This window comes from Emys orbicularis, chromosome 4 (genome assembly GCF_028017835.1).
Source record: "Emys orbicularis isolate rEmyOrb1 chromosome 4, rEmyOrb1.hap1, whole genome shotgun sequence".
Taxonomy (NCBI): Eukaryota; Metazoa; Chordata; order Testudines; family Emydidae; genus Emys; species Emys orbicularis.
In genome coordinates, this window is record NC_088686.1 from 95,897,521 (window position 1) to 95,916,513 (window position 18,993).

Sequence of the window (18,993 nt, forward strand, 5' to 3'; positions counted from 1 at the left end):
CTACTTCTATGGCAGAGATGGTACAGAGGGTTTTTTGTTTTTTTTTTATAAATTACCTAGGGCCATAGCCTACAGTTCTTCGTAAAACAAACCCGTGAAGCCAGCAGAAGACTTACTTGAGTAAAAACTGCAAGATTTGGTCTGGGCTATGGCCAGTTTTTTTTTTTACTTTGACTGCCTAAGGTTCCTAATTCATATTTAGGCACCAAAATTAAAATGGTGTTGTGTATCTGCAGGAATACCTGAATTGGTATTCATAAATTCTGAACTTTAAATTTTTTGAACTTAAGTGCCTAAATATGGATTCAGGAGCCTTACTTTAGGCTTCAGAGTTTAAAAATGTAGGTCAAAATTTCCAAAGGGACCCCAAAAAACTTTAGATTGTGTATGAGTGGAACAATAAGCAGGAATAAAAATCATTGCTTTTTATCTTTTGGGTGATAGGCTCCATTCCCTTTACAGTGTAATACTAAATAACATATTAAAGATCTGTCTCTATTACTTTAAGGTTAGCTGTGTGTAAAAGGAATGAATGACATGCCAAATGACAGGTAGTATTTATTTTTGTCTTAATTTTTTTGCTTTGTTTCAGATGTAAAGGTAGCCTAGATTGTGAAGCCTGCCAGAGCACTATGAATATTGACCGTGTATGTTCGTTAAGCAGCCCTGACAGCACTTTGAGCACCAGCTCCTCTGGCCAGTCTAGTCCATCCCCTTGCAAAAGACCCAACAGGTAAAAAGTTATGTTATTTCCAGTATAGAGTGGAAGCCTGCTTTTAGTGAAACTCCTGACATTTTTAGTTCATTGTATTTTACATCGCCAGATTTCTCTCTCTTTCACAGGCTAACTTATGTTTTGAAAAAATAATATCATTCTAAGAGATGTATATGTATGTTAATGATATATATTATTTATATACCATAGCTAGTTTATTAATTGTTCCTGATAAATTGTGTTCATCTCATTGAGTGGCTTCATGGTGTTGAACTGAATGGCAGTAATTCATACAGTGTGTTTAAAAAATATATATATATACACAAAAAACTCCATTAGAAGAACATTGATTGCAAAGTCAAGCACTCAAAAGTTGGGAAATGCCAGAATTAAGCAACCTTAATTCAGCCCTTTGTGCACATCCATTATAATACAGTCTTTAATTACGTGATCACATACTGTTTTTTCCATAGTACCTCACTCATGCAGTGCACAGAATGGATGGTACTCAATTAGTGAGGAGCTATTGAATATTTTGTTTTCTCATTCAGTGTTTGGCCCCATGCCTTCCTTACTTCACTATTTAAACCCTGCGCTGAAGACAAAATTATTAATTTCTTCATGGCCCCTTCTGTGACACTTATCGCTATGGTATCTGAATGTTTCACAAACATTAGTTTATGTTCATAACACCCCTATTAGGTAAGGAGATGGTATACAAGGTCAAAAGTTTCCACTGATTTTGGGTGCCTGGATTGATACCTAGGTCCTGACTTTTTCAAAGTACTTAGCATTATAGAGCACTTTATATGTTCAAAGCACAGTTCTCATTGATTTAGCTGCAGCTGTCAGTGGTGCTCAGCAGTTCTGCAAATCAGACCCCAGGGTCTCCTGTCAGGTACCCAGAAAACAAGAAACATGCATTTAGTGACCACCTGTGAAAAGTTTGGTTTAAGTGACTTGCCTATCCTTGTGTAGGAATTATGTAGTAGAGGCAGGGATAGAATCGTTTTCCAGGGCAGCATTCAATAGCCTTAACCATGAGACCATTCTTTCTTTGCCTGCAATCCCCTGCCTCATCCCACACCTCATTCCTCTTATATACACCTTCTGACTTCCACAACAAATGATACAGGGGGCCTGCAGACAACAGCCTCATTTGCTATGCAACTCTGATGCACTCCTGGAGTGTGCTCCATCCTGTATGCTGAATGAGCTGGGTGTTGGGGGTGGGGAAGGGGACAGGGGGCAGAGTGATCATGTAATTAAAAAACATCTCATAATGCACACACACAAGGGAACATAATTAAGGTTAGGAATTGCTCAGGTATTTAAAGTTAAGCAGGTATTTAAGTTCTTTGCCAGATCAGTGCCTTACTCTGTAAATCGGCATTCTCATGTTTTCCTAGACGACGACTTAAAAAGAAATGATCTTGTGCACATCTCCTCTCAGTGATGAACACATCCAGCTACCATGCATACCATGCTATATACCAGCTACTATGGGTGCTATATGAGCACCTAGATTAATTTACTCACAATCCCTTACCACTTATTTAGATTGTACAGCTCTTTGAGGCAGAGAATGTCTCCTACCATGTATTGGCACAGTGCCTTGCACAGTGGGGCTCCAAATGCATTTGGGGACTCAAGGCACCACTGTAGTATAAATATTTGTGTGAATTTTTACATTTACAGTTAAGATTTAAAACAAAATTAGTTTCCTTTCCCCAATGTCTCACTGCTTGATCTCCCCTTCTCTCCACGAAGTACACTGCTACCTCGATATAACACGACCCGATATAACACGAATTTGGATATAATGCGGTAAAGCAGTGTTCCGGGGGAGAGGGGGCGGGCCTGCACGCTCCGGCGGATCAAAGCAAGTTCAATATAACGCGGTTTCACCTATAACACAGTAAGATTTTTTGGCTCCCGAGGACAGCGTTATATCGAGGTAGAGGTGTACCTGGCTTTGATTCCACTGTTGGTTGTGGTCTTGCTTAGCTGTTCCTGGGTCTTGTCCTCCTGACACTTCTCTAATTGGCATCTCTAACCTCTTTTCACCCTCACACATGCATTTTGGTTTCAGTAAGCAGTAGATGTCATTATAGAGGTTGGCATTTCCACCTCCTCTTCTTACCAGCTGTTTCAAGAGGAACATTTTTTAAAGAAGAGGGGTATGCATCAGTTGATCAGCATATACCCCATGGCCCACCAGCAAATGTTTTATAGCAGTGGTTCTCAAACTTTTCTTTTTCACGGACCACTTGAAAATTGCTGAGAGTCTCAGTGGACTACTTCATGATCTTTCCAAATGTTGTTTGTACCATTAGCTAACTATTGTAAAGCGCTTTGGATAAAAGCGCTTTATAAAAAAAATTAATAAACGTTTTTTTGTTCTACAAATAAAAGCACACAACTCATATTTTCATATCAATAGTCTTACCTTTTTAATGCGATGGTGTGCCCTCTCTCCCCCTCCACAGCAGCCACAGAGCTGGGGCTGGGAAGGAGGGCCGTCTCTCCCTGGCAGCCGCAACCCTGGAGCTGGGAAAGTCACCTCTTTCTCTGGCTGCTGCAGCCCTGCACATCCCAAATTCCCCCTTCCCTTCTCACCCCACTGCTCCCTCCCAACTACCCTCTATTCCCCCCAAGGCAACCACCTCACCTTACATGTGCGTCTTCTCCTGGGTCCAGGCACCTAATTAGTGGAGTCACATCTGCGCATCTCCACTAATTAGGTGGGTGGCCCTTCATTCTCTCATGTGCGGCCACCCACGCGCGCACCTTAGAGGGAACTATCTGCGGACCACCTGAATGGAGCTTGCGGACCACTGGTGGTCCACAGGCCACAGTTTTGAGAACTCTGTTCTACAGACTATAGTTTGAGAATGGGGCTCTGCTTTTCCTCTTAACCTAAATATTGTCAAAAATAACACTGGTCTACAATTTTTGAGAAGTCGTCTGCTTCAGAGATAAAATGTGCTATTTATTATGTATTTTGATGTGCTGAATTCAAATATGACAAAACAACTGATTGGCTACTGTTTCTAAGATATTTAAGTTTTTACATTTTATGTCTATGTATATTGTGTAGATAGTAAAGTTTTAATCATAAATTGTAAACCTAGGTCTTTTCACGTGTTTATGGTTGCTTTACATGATAATATTTCACCTGTCCTGTTTATGTAACACTTTAAAAATCAGCAAAAGGGTTATATAAATAAAATTTATTATGAAACAAAAGGCAAAAAACTATTATGTACATAGTTTAGTCCTATTCAGTGTCTTCTTGGCTTGTCTCTTGTATTCATTAAATGGAGCATCTCTTGTCACTGTCCAGCAATAGTCTGCAAGCATTGATGGGCTCCATTTGCCCTGATAGCGTTTCTCCATTGTTGCAATGTCCTGGTGAAATCGCTCGCCGTGCTCGTCGCTCACTGCTCCGCAGTTCGGTGGAAAAAAATCTAGATGAGAGTGCAAAAAATGTATCTTTAGTGACATGTTGCAACCAAGGCTTTTGTATGCCTTGAGGAGGTTTTCTACCAACAACCTGTAGTTGTCTGCCTTGTTGTTTCCGAGAACATTTATTGCCACTAACTGGAAGGCTTTCCATGCCGTCTTTTCCTTGCCACGCAGTGCATGGTCAAATGCATCATCTCGAAGAAGTTCACGAATCTGAGGACCAACAAAGACACCTTCCTTTATCTTAGCTTCACTTAACCTTGGAAATTTTCCACGGAGGTATTTGAAAGCTGCTTGTGTTTTGTCAATGGCCTTGACAAAGTTCTTCATCAGACCCAGCTTGATGTGTAAGGGTGGTTGTAAAATCTTCCTTGATTCAACAAGTGGTGGATGCTGAACACTTTTCCTCCCAGGCTCCAATGACTGTCGGAGTGGCCAATCTTTCTTGATGTAGTGGGAATCTCTTGCACGACTATCCCATTCGCAGAGAAAACAGCAGTACTTTGTGTATCCAGTCTGCAGACCAAGCAAGAGAGCAACAACCTTCACATCGCCACAAAGCTGCCACTGATGTTGGTCATAGTTTATGCACCTCCAAAGTTGTTTCATGTTGTCATAGGTTTCCTTCATATGGACTGCATGACCAACTGGAATTGATGGCAAAACATTGCCATTATGCAGTAAAACAGCTTTAAGACTCGTCTTCGATGAATCAATGAACAGTCTCCACTCATCTGGATCGTGAACGATGTTGAGGGCTGCCTTCACACCATCGATGTTGTTGCAGGCTACAAGATCACCTTCCATGAAGAAGAATGGGACAAGGTCCTTTTGACGGTCACGGAACATGGAAACCCTAACATCACCTGCCAGGAGATTCCACTGCTGTAGTCTTGAGCCCAACAGCTCTGCCTTACTCTTGGGTAGTTCCAAATCCCTGACAAGGTCATTCAGTTCACCTTGTGTTATGAGGTGTGGTTCAGAGGAGGAGGATGGGAGAAAATGTGGGTCCTGTGACATTGATGGTTCAGGACCAGAAGTTTCATCCTCTTCCTCTTCCTCGTCTGACTCAAGTGAGAATGATTCTGGTGCATCAGGAACCGGCAGTCTTTCTCCGTGGGGTACTGGGCGTATAGCTGATGGAATGTTTGGATAATGCACAGTCCACTTTTTCTTCTTTGACACACCTTTCCCAACTGGAGGCACCATGCAGAAGTAACAATTGCTGGTATGATCTGTTGGCTCTCTCCAAATCATTGGCACTGCAAAAGGCATAGATTTCCTTTTCCTGTTCAACCACTGGCGAAGATTTGTTGCACAAGTGTTGCAGCATATGTGTGGGGCCCACCTCTTGTCCTGATCTCCAATTTTGCAGCCAAAATAAAGGTGATAGGCTTTCTTAACCATAGTGGTTATACTGCGCTTTTGTGATGCAAAAGTCACTTCACCACAAACATAGCAGAAGTTATCTGCACTGTTCACACAAGTACGAGGCATCTCTGCTCACTTTGGCTAAACAGAAATGTGTCCCTTTGCAAAATCAAACACTGACAAATAAGAGAGCATGACACTGTATGATTTCTAGAGCTGATATAGGACAATTTGTTCAGCAGAGTGATGTAAGCTTCGTTATGATTGCATCATCCATGACTTCTAGGAATAACATGATGCAATTCATATCATGTATGATGCAATACCAGCTTCAGATTGCATCATTCATTGTTTTGCCTAAAAAGCAAGTACTGTCCAAACCCAGTCATAGATTTATTCATAGATCCAGTCAAAGACGTATTTTAGTCATTTCTGGTTTAAATTGAGATCCCTTCCCTTTATAACTCACTTATCCTCCGCCATTCCCAAGGCAAGGGTCGTATATACTGACCCAATAGCATATCTTGAAAACTAGAGCCAATCAAGAATTTTAAGCATCATTTTCGTTCTCAGTGACCCAGAATTAGTAAAGTTTGACTACATTTATTTCAGAAGCATTTTGGCTGTAGAGCAGTGTAATCTGTCAAGCCTATGTGCTTGGCAATACTATATGTAAAGTGAGGCTACTCCTGTATATGTAACGTCCTATATCAGTGTTTTTCCTCTCTAGTGGCTGATCCAACAACTAGCTACTATGCCAGGAGTGTTCTCCTGATTCCTCACATATAACACTGCATCTCTTTGGGCTAGATAGACACTTGCACAATCTCCCTAGGCCTGTGGCTTGTTTTTAGAAGCATTATTTTTTCTTCATAAAGTATTTCCTCCTCTGCTTATGGCGTGATAACCACGGGGAGGCTTTTATTCTTTGAATTAGGAAGAAAATGAGGTAATTAGTGTGCATATGTGTGGTGGGAATACAATTTAAAACTTAATATAGATTAGGTGGATTTATTAGAGCAAGGTTAATGTGCAACTCACCATAACCCTCGCTAATTTCTTTTAACAAAGTAACTGCGACCTTATCCTTTCCACCCCTGCTTACAACTTGTCATTTAAGACTGGAAGATGAGTTTAGACTTTTAGCTTCCATCTGAATTCCCAGCTTGTGTGGTTTTAACTTTAGACACTTAACATAACTAAAATGTAAATTTTCTTTCTGCAGTTTTTTATTTTTAAATATTTATTTTGTGTAAATAACTTTGTCATACATTACAAGAACGCTAATGGAAGAACACTCTGCTTATAATGCAATATATTTTTTTTTTAATAGTATGTCAGATGACGAACAAGAGAGTGGCTGTGATACTGTGGATGGTTCTCCAACCTCAGACTCTTCAGGACATGACAGTCCATTTGTAGAAAGCAGTTTTGTAGACAACACCAATCAAAATACAGAAACCAGAAACTTGGTTAACCCAGAAACCAAACCCGCTGTCTGCGCTGTTGTGGTGCCACCAATAAGAATAGAAAACAGATTAAATTTAGATGAGCAGATGGTGAATACAGGTAAACTAATTTAGTAGTTGTTCTCTTTTTTAATAATGGGTAAGTCAGAAATTTGAGCAGTCTATTCAATAGGTATATGCACAGAACATAAGATTTAAGCTACCTCCCTCTTATTTAATCATGTATTTTACCTATATTATTAAATCTTAATCATAAATTAATTTTTAAAATGTTTTCTAAGTTTCTTGGTTTATTACTTTACAACTATTATCTAGTTGAATAGTTGAAAGCATTGAAGGTTTGCCTTGGTACTAGTATTTGATTTTATTTGCCAGATAACACATGCCAGCCACTGATAAAAGGCCGATCTGTCCCTGGAAGAATAAACCAGCCTCCTGCTGTGAGTAACCGTCAGCAAAAATTGACATCAGCATTCCATCAGCAACCTATAAATTTCAGTCAGGTATGTGTATTCATTCACAGCTCAAAACTGTTTCACTGTCTTAAGGTTGAGGGCCTGATTTTAAAAAATGCTGGACACGCGCAACACTGAACTAAATGGGAGCTATGGCTCCTCCACATGTTTGAAAAATCAGGCCTCAAGTCAGTAAAAAATATGCCCAACGTCTGTAGTCAAGCTGCTGAAATGCTGAAAAATGGGCTTCTCTAGCCTATTGTGCAAGTCAGAAATATCTTCTACTTTGTCCCTAAATCAGCAGCCATGGTAGTGATTGAACAGATGAGTTTGTAAAGATGATGGAAAAACAGCACTGGAAAAATTGTTACAACCTACATTAAATTTAGTAAAAAGCCTGAGACGTGATCATATATACTTGACCACTTTCCTCCTTCCAAATGGTAAAATATTTGTACCATGGAGTTAAGTGTGGGGCCATATTTTCAGCCTTGTTCCATCTGCTTTGTGCCTCACCTGTGGCACAAAGCAACTGGAAACCCAGCATATCTGTCCAGCTGAGAATTCTTTTAGTTGAGGGGAATCCCAGAATGTGGTAGAGCTGATGCACCCAGTTGTAATTCACTATCTCTTTTGTATGTAGTGAGCATGGCTGAGGAAAAAAAGGGACATGTTCTTCAAGTGATGGTCCCTATGTGTATTCCACACGTGGTACATGGTTCTTAAAGATGTGAGGTCCTTATCTGTATTCTACACATGGTATACATGTGGCACCATGCACATGAGTTCAGAGATTTTTAGTAAGCAGTGTCCATTGGTCTGCACATGAGCAGTTGATCTCCTCGTGCTCTGAACCGAGGGTAAAGAGTGCTGTTTCTCCAGTTCCTTCTTACTGCGGCATGGCCTGAGTAAGAATCTTCTGTGTCTCTAGCTTCTTCCTCAACTGCGTCATACTGTAAATATATTATAAATTGTTTTTGGTATTTTAATCTTTTAGACTTAGTATAGCCTTTAGTGAGTTGTTTTTTTATCTCACTCTGGGGAAATTCTCCCAGAAGGCTAGGATTATGCCCATAGTCCTAGGGTTCAAGAATTGTTTTTCCTGCCCCTGCTCGTTTTCTGTGAGTGACGAACACCAGGGCTGCCTCTACTGGCTAGGCAAGGTTCACATCTCAGCCAAATGCAGCATTTGCCACTCCTTCCCTCCCAGAACTCATGAGGGTTGGGAGCTAAGACTTAAAAATCGGATGGAGCAGGCCATGAGACCCCAATCAGATGTGGACCGGGAAGATCACCCTGTATGTTGGCCGCCTCCAGCAGGCAGCACCCCTCTGAGCATGAGCTCCAGAGTTGAGGCTAAGACTTTCAAGCCTAAGGAGAAGGCTTCTCGTGAGAGTAAGGAGCACTCTCGTAAGTATTGAGACAGACCTTTATCCAAGCCTGCTCTCAAGAGCGAAGATCCTTCTCTCAACCCTTCAAAGATAGGAGAGCCCTCGCACATGGATACTAAGGTTATAGGCCCAAGTAAAACTCTGTCACAAAGAGGCACAGATCTGTTTGTTCTGGTACTGGTTCGTACATCTAAAATGTACGACAAACTTCCATGGCCACTCCCTTCAATATCCAGACTAGACTCAGTGCCAAAACCATCACGGCCCAGGAGGGAACCGACTTTCACTGTGACCAGAGAAGCACTAGAGCCGACAGCTCCACAATGAGCTCACCTTGCACCCCAGGGCAGTCAGAAATCTGTATCTTCCTGGAGGACACTTTTGCTCTCTACTACACTCACTCATCCCTCCTCTCTGGTCTGCCTTTATTCAGAGACATAGTTACCCAAGAGGAGGAAGCTAGTCTGAGGTTGCAGGGCTGCCCTCCTCGCCCACTAGTGAGCCTGATCACTGGTACCCTCGGTTCCGCTGGTAGTCCAGTGGATCAGAAGCTCTACAGGAGTCTCTACTTTACCAGACAGAGGATGGCCTAGGACAGAAGCACTAGAAGATTGGGGTTCCATCCTCCAGCCAGACGTGACTTGCTAAGAGACAGAGCAGTGCCATGGGGTCCTCCTCTCCCAGTTGATTCCTTGTCCTGGCACATCTGGGGCCCTTGGGATCCTTACCCTAGGCACCAAGGATCAGTACATGAGCCTTATTTACAATCTCCTGGCCAACCCCAACCAGTCCCCATCAGAGTATTGGGAGGAGGAAGGTGAATGAGATCTGATGATTCTGGGAGCAATTTCATTGTCTTCCCCAGATGAGGCAGTTATCCCATCTTTGCCATCTCTGCCTGGCTATTTCATGCAATATCAGGAATTCCTGCGGAGAGTGGTGTCTGAGCTGCAGATACATCTTGAAGAAGTTCAGGAGCCCCAACGTAGATTACTGGAGATTTTGCAGCCCTTGGACCCCCGTTGAGTGGCCCTCCTGATCAACAGACCATCATGGATGCAGCAAAAAGGTTGTAGCCAGCTCCTGCTTCTTGTGCTACCACCCCGAAGAGGGCTGAGAATCACTTCTTTGTTTCATCCAAGGCACGAGAGTTTCTATTCTCACTCCCACTGCCTAACTTCTTGGTGGTACAAGTAGCTACCAAGAGATCCAGGCTGCAATTCCTAAAAACTACTTCCTCAGACAAGAATGGCAAATGGCTCGATCTCCTGGGAAGAAAGGTCTTCACCTCCACCTCTCTTTAATTCAGGATTTCAAATTACCGGGTTGTTCTAGCTAAACATAATTTCACAAATTATACAAAGCTTTTAGATTTTAAAGACAAGCTTCCTCAGGAAAACAGAGCCCACTCCAGTCCTTAATTGATCAGGGCAAATTGGTGACCAAGACTTCCCTCCAAGCTGCACTAGATGCTGCAGATACTGCGTCCAGAGGGATGGCTACAGCCCTCGTTGAAAGATTCCTGGTTACAATGCTCAAATTTTCCTAGGGAGGTGCAGAATATACCATTCAGGATCTGCCCTTCAATACAGTTAATCTATTCCATGAGACAGATGAGTCTCTCCACTCCCTCAAAAACTCAAGGACAACTCTTCGTTCACTGGGCATCTATACCCCAGTCCGTAAGAGAAAGCATCTTATGCAGGGATACAGAGCAAGACCATCTTCTCAACCTTTTTGCTATCAATGCCCCCAGGATTCAGCAAATAAATGATCCAGGATCCACAGTCCTAGACACACATTTCCTGCAACATCCACTGCCACACCTCACTCTAACCCTCAACTAAGGAATTTCTTTTGACGGATCTGGTGAGACCCACCTCCCTTTATTGATGCCACATCATCCCACCCCCACTCAGTTTTTTGGAGGCCGCCTTACCCAATTTGCCTGCAGCTGGAGGGCTCTAATAGCCAAAAAATGGGTACTGGAAATTAATCATTGCAGCTATGTGACTGAGTATGTCAACTCCTACCCACAAACCTCCTTCCAAGTTCCTTTTGAGGGATCAATCTCATGAGGAAATTCTCCGTAAGAAGTGGACTCCCTTCTCCATCGGAGAGCTATAGAAAAAGTTCCACCTCAACATCAGGGGAAAGGATTGTACTCTCCATACTTTTTAGTTCCAAAAAGAACAGGAGATGGAGACCTGTTCTCAACATACACCAACTAACTATATTTGCCCCAAAATTAAAATTCTGCATGGTCATATTGGCGTCAATAATTCCATCTCTGGAAGAGGTTGCATGGATCGCAGATCTCGTCATGAAAGACTCGTATATTCACACAGATATTCACCCATCCCACAGGAGGTTCCTCAGGTTCCTCTTCGGTCAAGATCATTGCCAGTTGAGGGTCCTTCCATTTGGGCTAGCCACAGCACCCAGGGTCTTCACAAAAGTTTTTTCAGTGGTGATAGCTTGGATGAGAAGAAATGGGTTCATCGTCTTTCCATACCTCGACATCTGACTCCAACAGGCAGGTCATATGAGGAAGTCCCACTGGCAATCCATTTCCTGCTTCACCGACTTCCTTTTCTAGGCGTGTGTGTCAACCACGAGAAGTCCACATTAACCCCCACAAGGTCCATAAATTTCATAGGAGCGACCTTGGACTTGACCACAGCAAGAGCCTATCTATCTATTGAGAGATTGCATACCATGGGCACTCTTATAAACCAGGTCACCTTCAGGCCACGGACTTTAGTCAAAACTTGCCTGTTCCCTCCTCAGACACATGCTGCCATCTATCTCCATTGTCTGCAAAGCTGGCTTCTGTCCATTTACTCACCAGAGAAGGGCAATATCTGTGCCAAAATGACTGTTGTGTCCAAGTTACTGGACACTCTCATCTGGTTGAGAAAGTATGGATGGGGATCCCTTTCCTCACACTGACACTCAATGCAATCATCATTATTGATACCGCACTTTTAGGCTGGGGAACTCATATGGATGATCATACTGCACTTCGGGAGTCCAGGATTCATATCAATTTACTAGAATTGAGAGCAGTCCGTCAGGACTGCAATGCCTTCCTCCCACTCATCCAATCCTGGCATATCCAAATAATGTTATACAATATGACAGCTGTCTTCTGAATAAACACGCAGGTGGGAATGATATTCCTCCCTGTGTGTGTACATCCAGTGAACCTCTGGAACTGATGCAGCAGCCATCACATAACCCTTTCAGCAGCATGTTTACCAGGTGAGCAGAACTCCCTATCAGACAGTCTCAGCAGGCATTCTTCTGCAGACCATGAATGGGAGATTCACAATTTGGTCCTGAACGAGGTCTTCATACAGTGGGGAATGCCATCTTGGGACCTCTTTGCTTTCCAGGTGAACAGGAAATTTCCCCTGTATTGCTTTACAGGAGCATTAAGCACGGGCTCAAAGGCAGACACCCTTCTGTTACCATGGAGGTTCACCTCAGATTTGCCTTCCCTCCCATCCAATTAAAATCACAGGTGCTATGGAAAATTCATCATGACAGTGCTTGAGTCATCCTTATTGCTCCCAACTGACTAAGACCGTTCTGATCCATGGATCTTCTGAAGCTCTCAGCTCATCTGCCCATAATCATCTCCCCATTTCCAGACCTGCTAACGCAACACAAAGGCACCTGCAGGCACCGCAACCCGGAACCGCTGTAACTCAAGGCCTGGTATTTGGATGGGCATCGGATGTACAGCATTCATGTTCCAGAAGGGTACAATCCATTCTCAATCAAAGCAAGAAAGATTTTAGCAGAAGCTGTTATTCAGCTAAATGGAAGCATTTCTCTTCTTGGGCTTAACAATGCCAATCTCCAGAATCTGTTGGGATCACTGCTATTCTTGAGTATCTACTTACCCATAAGACATTGGGTATCTGTTTTAGTTCCCTTTGGATTTATTTGGCAGCAATCAATGCTTTTCATTCTGCTGTTGACAGCCATACTATCTTCACTCATCCTGCAACAACTAAATTTTTGCAGGTGCTTCTTCAATCCTTCCCATCATTGGTGAAGCTCACACTCCAGTGGGACCTCAACTTCATTCTTTCATCTCTCACCAGACCTAAATTTGAACCTTTAGCCTCAGGTTTTATGTCCCATCTCTCAATGAAAGTTCCCTTCCTAGTCGCCCTAATATCAGCCAGAAGAGTCAGCAAGCTGGGAGCACACATGGCAGACCCACCATATACTACCCTCCATAAAGAAAGGGTCTCACTGTGCCACCACCCGAAATTCATCCCTAAAGTAAATTCAGAGTTTCACATGAGTCAAACCATCCATTTACAATTGGTTGTTGTTGTTTTTTTTTTTTCAAACCACAAGCTTCTGATGAAGAGAGGAGTATATGTTCTTTGGGTGTCCAAAGGGTACTGGCCTTTTATCTACAAAGAACAAAAGCTATTAGAAGACACCTAAACTATTTGTTTCTATAGCAGAGAGATCAAGGTGTCAAGCTATACCTCTGCCGAAACTTTCTAAATGGATCTCTGGCTTCATTATTCTTGGCTACCAACTAGCCCACATTTCTTCCCCGGAGCGGATGAGGGTTCACTCCACCAAAGTGCAGACAACTTCTACTGCATCTCTGAGAAACTTACCATGTTGGAGATATGTAGAGCAGCTGGAGCTCCTTGCACACCTTCACAAGAATTCATGCTTTGGTTCAGTCTTCTCCTGCAGATAGAGCTGTAGGGACAGCAGTGTTAAAGTCAGCTATCACTTCTGCGTCCTCGTTCCCATCTCCATTTTGACTACTGCTTGCTAATCTCCCACCTGTGGACTACACGTAGGAACCATCACTCCAAGAAGAAATGGAGTTTAGTTATCTGTAACTGGAAGTTCTTTGAGACATGTGGTCCCTAGCTGTATTCCATTGTCTGCCCTCCATCCTCTCTGCTGCAGATTATATCTGGATTTGTGATGAAAAGGAACTGGAGAGGCATCAGTCTGCATGACCCCTTATGCCCTCAGTTCAGAGCAGAACAAACTATACATGTGTGGACCAACAGACACTGCTTACTAAAAATCTCTGGACTAATGCGCATGGTGCACATGCACCACGTGGAATACAGCTAGGGACCACACATCTCAAAGAACCTCCAGTTACAGGTAACTAATCTCCATTTCTCCAGCAATTCTTCAGCAGCCAGAAATGCTTTGTGTGGCCCTGGGTAAGTGGGTGTAATTTACAGCAGCCTTGAGGTTGGCCCGAGGATCAAGAGCTACAAAGCCAATTTACTACTTCCTTAATGCTACACCAAGTATCTCTCTGCTGCAGCCCAGGATCTAGCCCATAGATAATATAGAAAACTACATTTACTAAATTTAAGTTATTTTAATTATTTTACTTTGGGCATAAGAAAACAAGAACAGCCATACTGGTCAGACCAATTGTCCATCTAGCCCAGTAGCCTGTTTTCTGACTGTGGCCAATGCCAGGTGGTTCAGAGGGAATGGACAGAACAGGTAATCATCAAGAGATCCATTCCCTGTCGCCCATTCCCAGCTTCTGGGCAGTAGCTACATTAGCAAAACTCTTTTTTAAATAACATCTAGGTATTTGGAGGGGCAGTGCATTTAAAAACAAAACCCTGCTTATCTGTTTATAGTAAATATTAAAACAAAATGTTAAAGTCTGCCATATACAGATAGGAGGCTTATTAATTATTACTTAGAATAATTCAGATTGGAAAGGATCTCCGGGTTATCTAATACATCCCCCTGCATCATCATGGAAGGATTGATTTTAATTAATCCTAAACTAGCCCTAAAATGATCATCTTATTCTAACTTTGACCATTGCCAAAGACTGCAAATTCCTCTACCTTTAGACAGACACCGTTCCACTGCAGGGCTTTACTATGATGATTAATTTCTAATTTACTGATTAATATATGAATAATTAATCTGAATTTTCCCTGCTGTAGTTGAAGCCCACTACTACTTGTTCTATCCTTCTTATTTAATGAGACTAATAGTCTCTCTCTAATATTGTAAACAATTAGCACATCTTCTATAAAAGTGGTTTTCAAAGCTGGTCCACTGCTTGTTCAGGGAAAGCCCCTGGCGGGCCGGGCCAGTTTGTTTACCTGCCGTGTCCGCAGGTTTGGCCGATCACTGCTCCCACTGGCCGCGGTTCGCCGCTCCAGGCCAATGGGGGCTGTGGGAAGGGCGGCCAGCAAATCCCTTGCCCGCACCGCTTCCCTCAGCCCCCATTGGCCTGGAGCGGCGAACCATGGCCAGTGGGAGCCGCAATTGGCTGAACCTGCGGACGCGGCAGGTAAACAAACTGGCCCGGCCTGCCCGGGGCTTTCCCTGAACAAGCGGCGGACCAGCTTTGAGAACCACTGTTCTATGGGTCATTAGTCTAGACCTAGTTGTGTGTGTCAGATATTTTTCAAACCATTCCTCATTTTTTTCCTGCTCCCCTCTAAATTTTATCTCCTGTTTCCACTGGTTGTGCCTTTATTGTGGTGCCCATAGTAAGAACATAAGAATGGCCATACTGGGTCAGACCAAAGGTCCATCCAGCCCAGTATCCTGTCTACCGACAGTGACCAATGCCAGGTGTCCCAGAGGGAGTGAACCTAACAGGTAATGATCAAGTGATCTCTCTCCTGCCATCCATCTCCTTATCCATCCTGGCTAATAGCCATTAATGGACTTAACCTCCATGAATTTATCTAGTTCTCTTTTAAACCCTATTATAGTCCTAACCTTCACAACCTCCTCAGGCAAGGAGTTCCACAGGTTGACTGTGCGCTGTGAAGAAGAACTTCCTTTTATTTGTTTTAAACCTGCTGCCCATTAATTTCATTTGGTGGCCCCTAGTTCTTATATTATGGGAACAAGTAAATAACTTTTCCTTATTCATGTTCTCCACACCACTCATGATTTTATGTACCTCTATCATATCCCCCCCAGTCTACTTTTTTCCCAGCTGAAAAGTCCTAGTCTTTTTAATCTCTCCTCATATGGTTCCAAACCCCTAATCATTTTAGTTGCCCTTCTCTGAACCTTTTCTAATGCCTGTATATCTTTTTTGAGATGAGGAGACCACATCTGAATGCAGTATTCAAGATGTGGGCGAACCATGGATTTATATAAGGGCAATAAGATATTTTCCATCTTATTTTCTATCCCCTTTTTAATGATTCCTAACATCCTGTTTGCTTTTTTGACTGCCGCTGATCACTGCGTGTACGTCTTCATGAGTAGTGAGTGCAGTTTGCCAGGTGTGCAAGCCACAACTGAGCAGAGTGGAATAATCACTTTGCTTGTGTGATATATGGTACTTGTGTTTAAAACAGCATACCATTTTGTCCTTGTCTTGCAAGAGGACTGCATTGAGTTATAACCTTCAAATTTCCTGTTTGTGGTACTATTTCAATAGCTAGTATTTTCTACTTTCTGTATTTGTTCATTTGATTATTTCTTTATAGAATTTAAGTTTATTAATTTTAAACATTTCTCCAGTTTGAGTTCATACTCTATCTGTACTCCAAAATTAACATATAGCAATTTCTCTGTGTGGACAGATTCAGCACTTTGGATCTGGGCCTCAGGAGTGGAATGGAAACTACAGTCATCGAAGACAGCAGACATACATTCCAGCTGGTGTTGCCAGTCATCCGTTCTCCCTTCCACATGGAAGTCCAAATCACAGTACGGTGCATGCACATTTAGCTGGAAGTACACACCTTGGAGGACAGCCTGCTATTCTTCCGTATCCATCATCTGCACCCCTTAGTACTGCTGCACCTGTAGCCCACCTCCTAGCCTCATCATGTACCTCAAGACCTATATTGCAGCATCCAACCTACAATATAGCTCATCCCAATGGCATAGTTCACCAAGTCCCAGTGGGCATAAATCCCCGTCTTTTACCTTCCCCAACCATTCATCAGACTCAGTACAAACCTATTTTTCCACCACATTCTTACATTGCAGCATCACCTGCTTACACAGGATTTCCACTGAGTCCAACAAAACTCAGCCAGTATCCATTTATGTGAGAACTCGAGTACAGTATGTAGAGGAAGCTCAATGATAAACGCTTGATTTAAGAAGAAACATGGTATTTAATAAAAATTAGCCATGGCACAACAAGAGAATTATTTTTTGAATCATGTAGACTTGGGTGCAATTTAAACAACTTTGAGCTTTAAATAACAAAACAAAACTCACTTTTAATGTGTTTTGCACATTTGGTATAACTTGTATCTTTGGTCATATTATCTTCTTATATAGTAACTCCAGACAGGTGACTTACTGGAGCAGAATTCCAGTTTTGCTCCTTCTATTTTTTATAAAATTGCCTTCTAACTAGTGCAAGACACGTCTACATTTGGGAAGCCATTCAGTGTACAGATTTAGAGCAACAGATGCACATATGTCAGCAGTACAGTGTACAAGTAAAATGTTTGTATTGTGTATCTTGGTGTTTAAATGTTGAGTCACTTATCTAAAAAGTTGAGCTGTTCTTCACATTGCATGTGTCTTTTGCATGGGCAAAGAAGAGTTGCCTAGACATTGCTCTTAAATGTTGTTGTCCTAATAATCTCAGCTGCATTGTAAACCGTTCCCACACATAGTGCCTTAAATATTTGAGGTTGTTAATGTTATTACTTATATATACATGTTGAGGACTGCAGCACTTAAAATTCAGATCTTCTGATTTTTTGATAGAGTAATGCTCATTTGGGGTTTTGTGTGGTATGATTTTAGTATTGGGTGTTTTTCGTTGTCAAGGAGGCAGCATGTTTTGCTGTAGCTGAATTCTGCTGTCTGATTTTTTCAGAATGATCTAGCTTCAAGAGAAGAATTTAGTAGTGCTTAAGAAAAGTCAATTCAGTAGCTTTTAGTGATAAACACAAAACAGTATTTTATACTGTTAAATGGAACTGCAATACAATCTAAGTAGTATATTTTCAAAGTGTTTGTCTAATTGGATTTAATAACATGTTTAGAGGTGCAGTAGGCATGACTTTGACTAGATTATGAAAGAAAAAGCAAAATGCTCATTGATTCATGATGTGATTTCATCTTAGCTTGAGCAAACCATGCAGTATTTAATAAGTAGTAGCAGAATATTTACTATTGAAGCTTGAAAAGATGTGAGTTCTTTGTGTGCAATTTTTCATTTATGCATGGGAGAGATTTTAGCCTATTTCATTATAGTATTTGTTTTAGCTTGTTGGGGTGTTTGCTTATTTAATACATTCCGTCAGGGACGTAAATTACATGCTTTTTGCATTTTTTTCCTAGAAAGTTTTGTCTTTTTTGTTTTTTGTTTTTATTCAAATGAAGTTGCTTTTGCAGCACCAAAGACTTAATCATCCATTTCCTATAAAAGGTAGCTACTTTTTTCATAGACCTCAAGTATACTGTAGTGTAGAGATGGGATTTAAAGAAGGTATTAAACAGGCTGTGTGTTAGCTTATGGGTAAGTAATAAATTGTATCATTATCTTGAATGTATCATAGATAAGCTGCTATATCATGATTGCCACTTCAGATAGCTGTGAAATTAGTTGATTAACTAGTTCTTTCTTAGCCTTCTAATTTCTGTATAAGTCTAATTACATGAAATAGAAGTGGGGGTTTTGATTTTTATTTTGCTTTTATGTTTGGAGTGTCGTAACTACTATATTGTAAATGATGGAAGTTTAATTGAATATGTTATTTTGGGGTGTTATTTGCATCAGTATTTTATCTCCATTAACTTTGGGCTCATCACTGCATATAAGTGGATGTATGTATGTATGTATGTAACTTAATTTTTTATGTTTTCATATTGCATTATGTAGACACTTAAGAAGCTGTATCTTGCAGGCTTGACTTAACTTTTTTTTAAACAAAAAATATTCTGGAATACAATATTTGCAGCATTGACTGGAATAAGAGTGCAAAGTATTTGTGTTTAACTCTGTCAATAAGCTAATAACTGGTAGATTTTTTTTCTTTACTCCATTACTACAAGCAGTGTTTTATTTAATGAATGTCCAAATGAAATAACTGTGCCTATATTTGATGTTATTTTTTAAAACACAAAAACTGAAATACAACAGT

The 18,993-nt window shown here is 41.6% G+C and overlaps 1 protein-coding gene across 1 annotated transcript in view; it reads left to right on the forward strand.

Annotated features, from left to right (window-relative positions):
• Positions 1 to 16,938, forward strand: part of HIPK3 (homeodomain interacting protein kinase 3) — a 144,524-nt gene extending 127,586 nt beyond the window's left edge. The window contains exons 13-16 of the mRNA XM_065402374.1: positions 593 to 733; positions 6,888 to 7,123; positions 7,399 to 7,526; positions 16,462 to 16,938. Of these exons, the coding sequence (XP_065258446.1) occupies positions 593 to 733; positions 6,888 to 7,123; positions 7,399 to 7,526; positions 16,462 to 16,938 (982 nt within the window). The remainder of the gene's footprint in view (positions 1 to 592; positions 734 to 6,887; positions 7,124 to 7,398; positions 7,527 to 16,461) is intronic.
• The last annotated feature ends 2,055 nt before the right edge of the window (positions 16,939 to 18,993 follow it).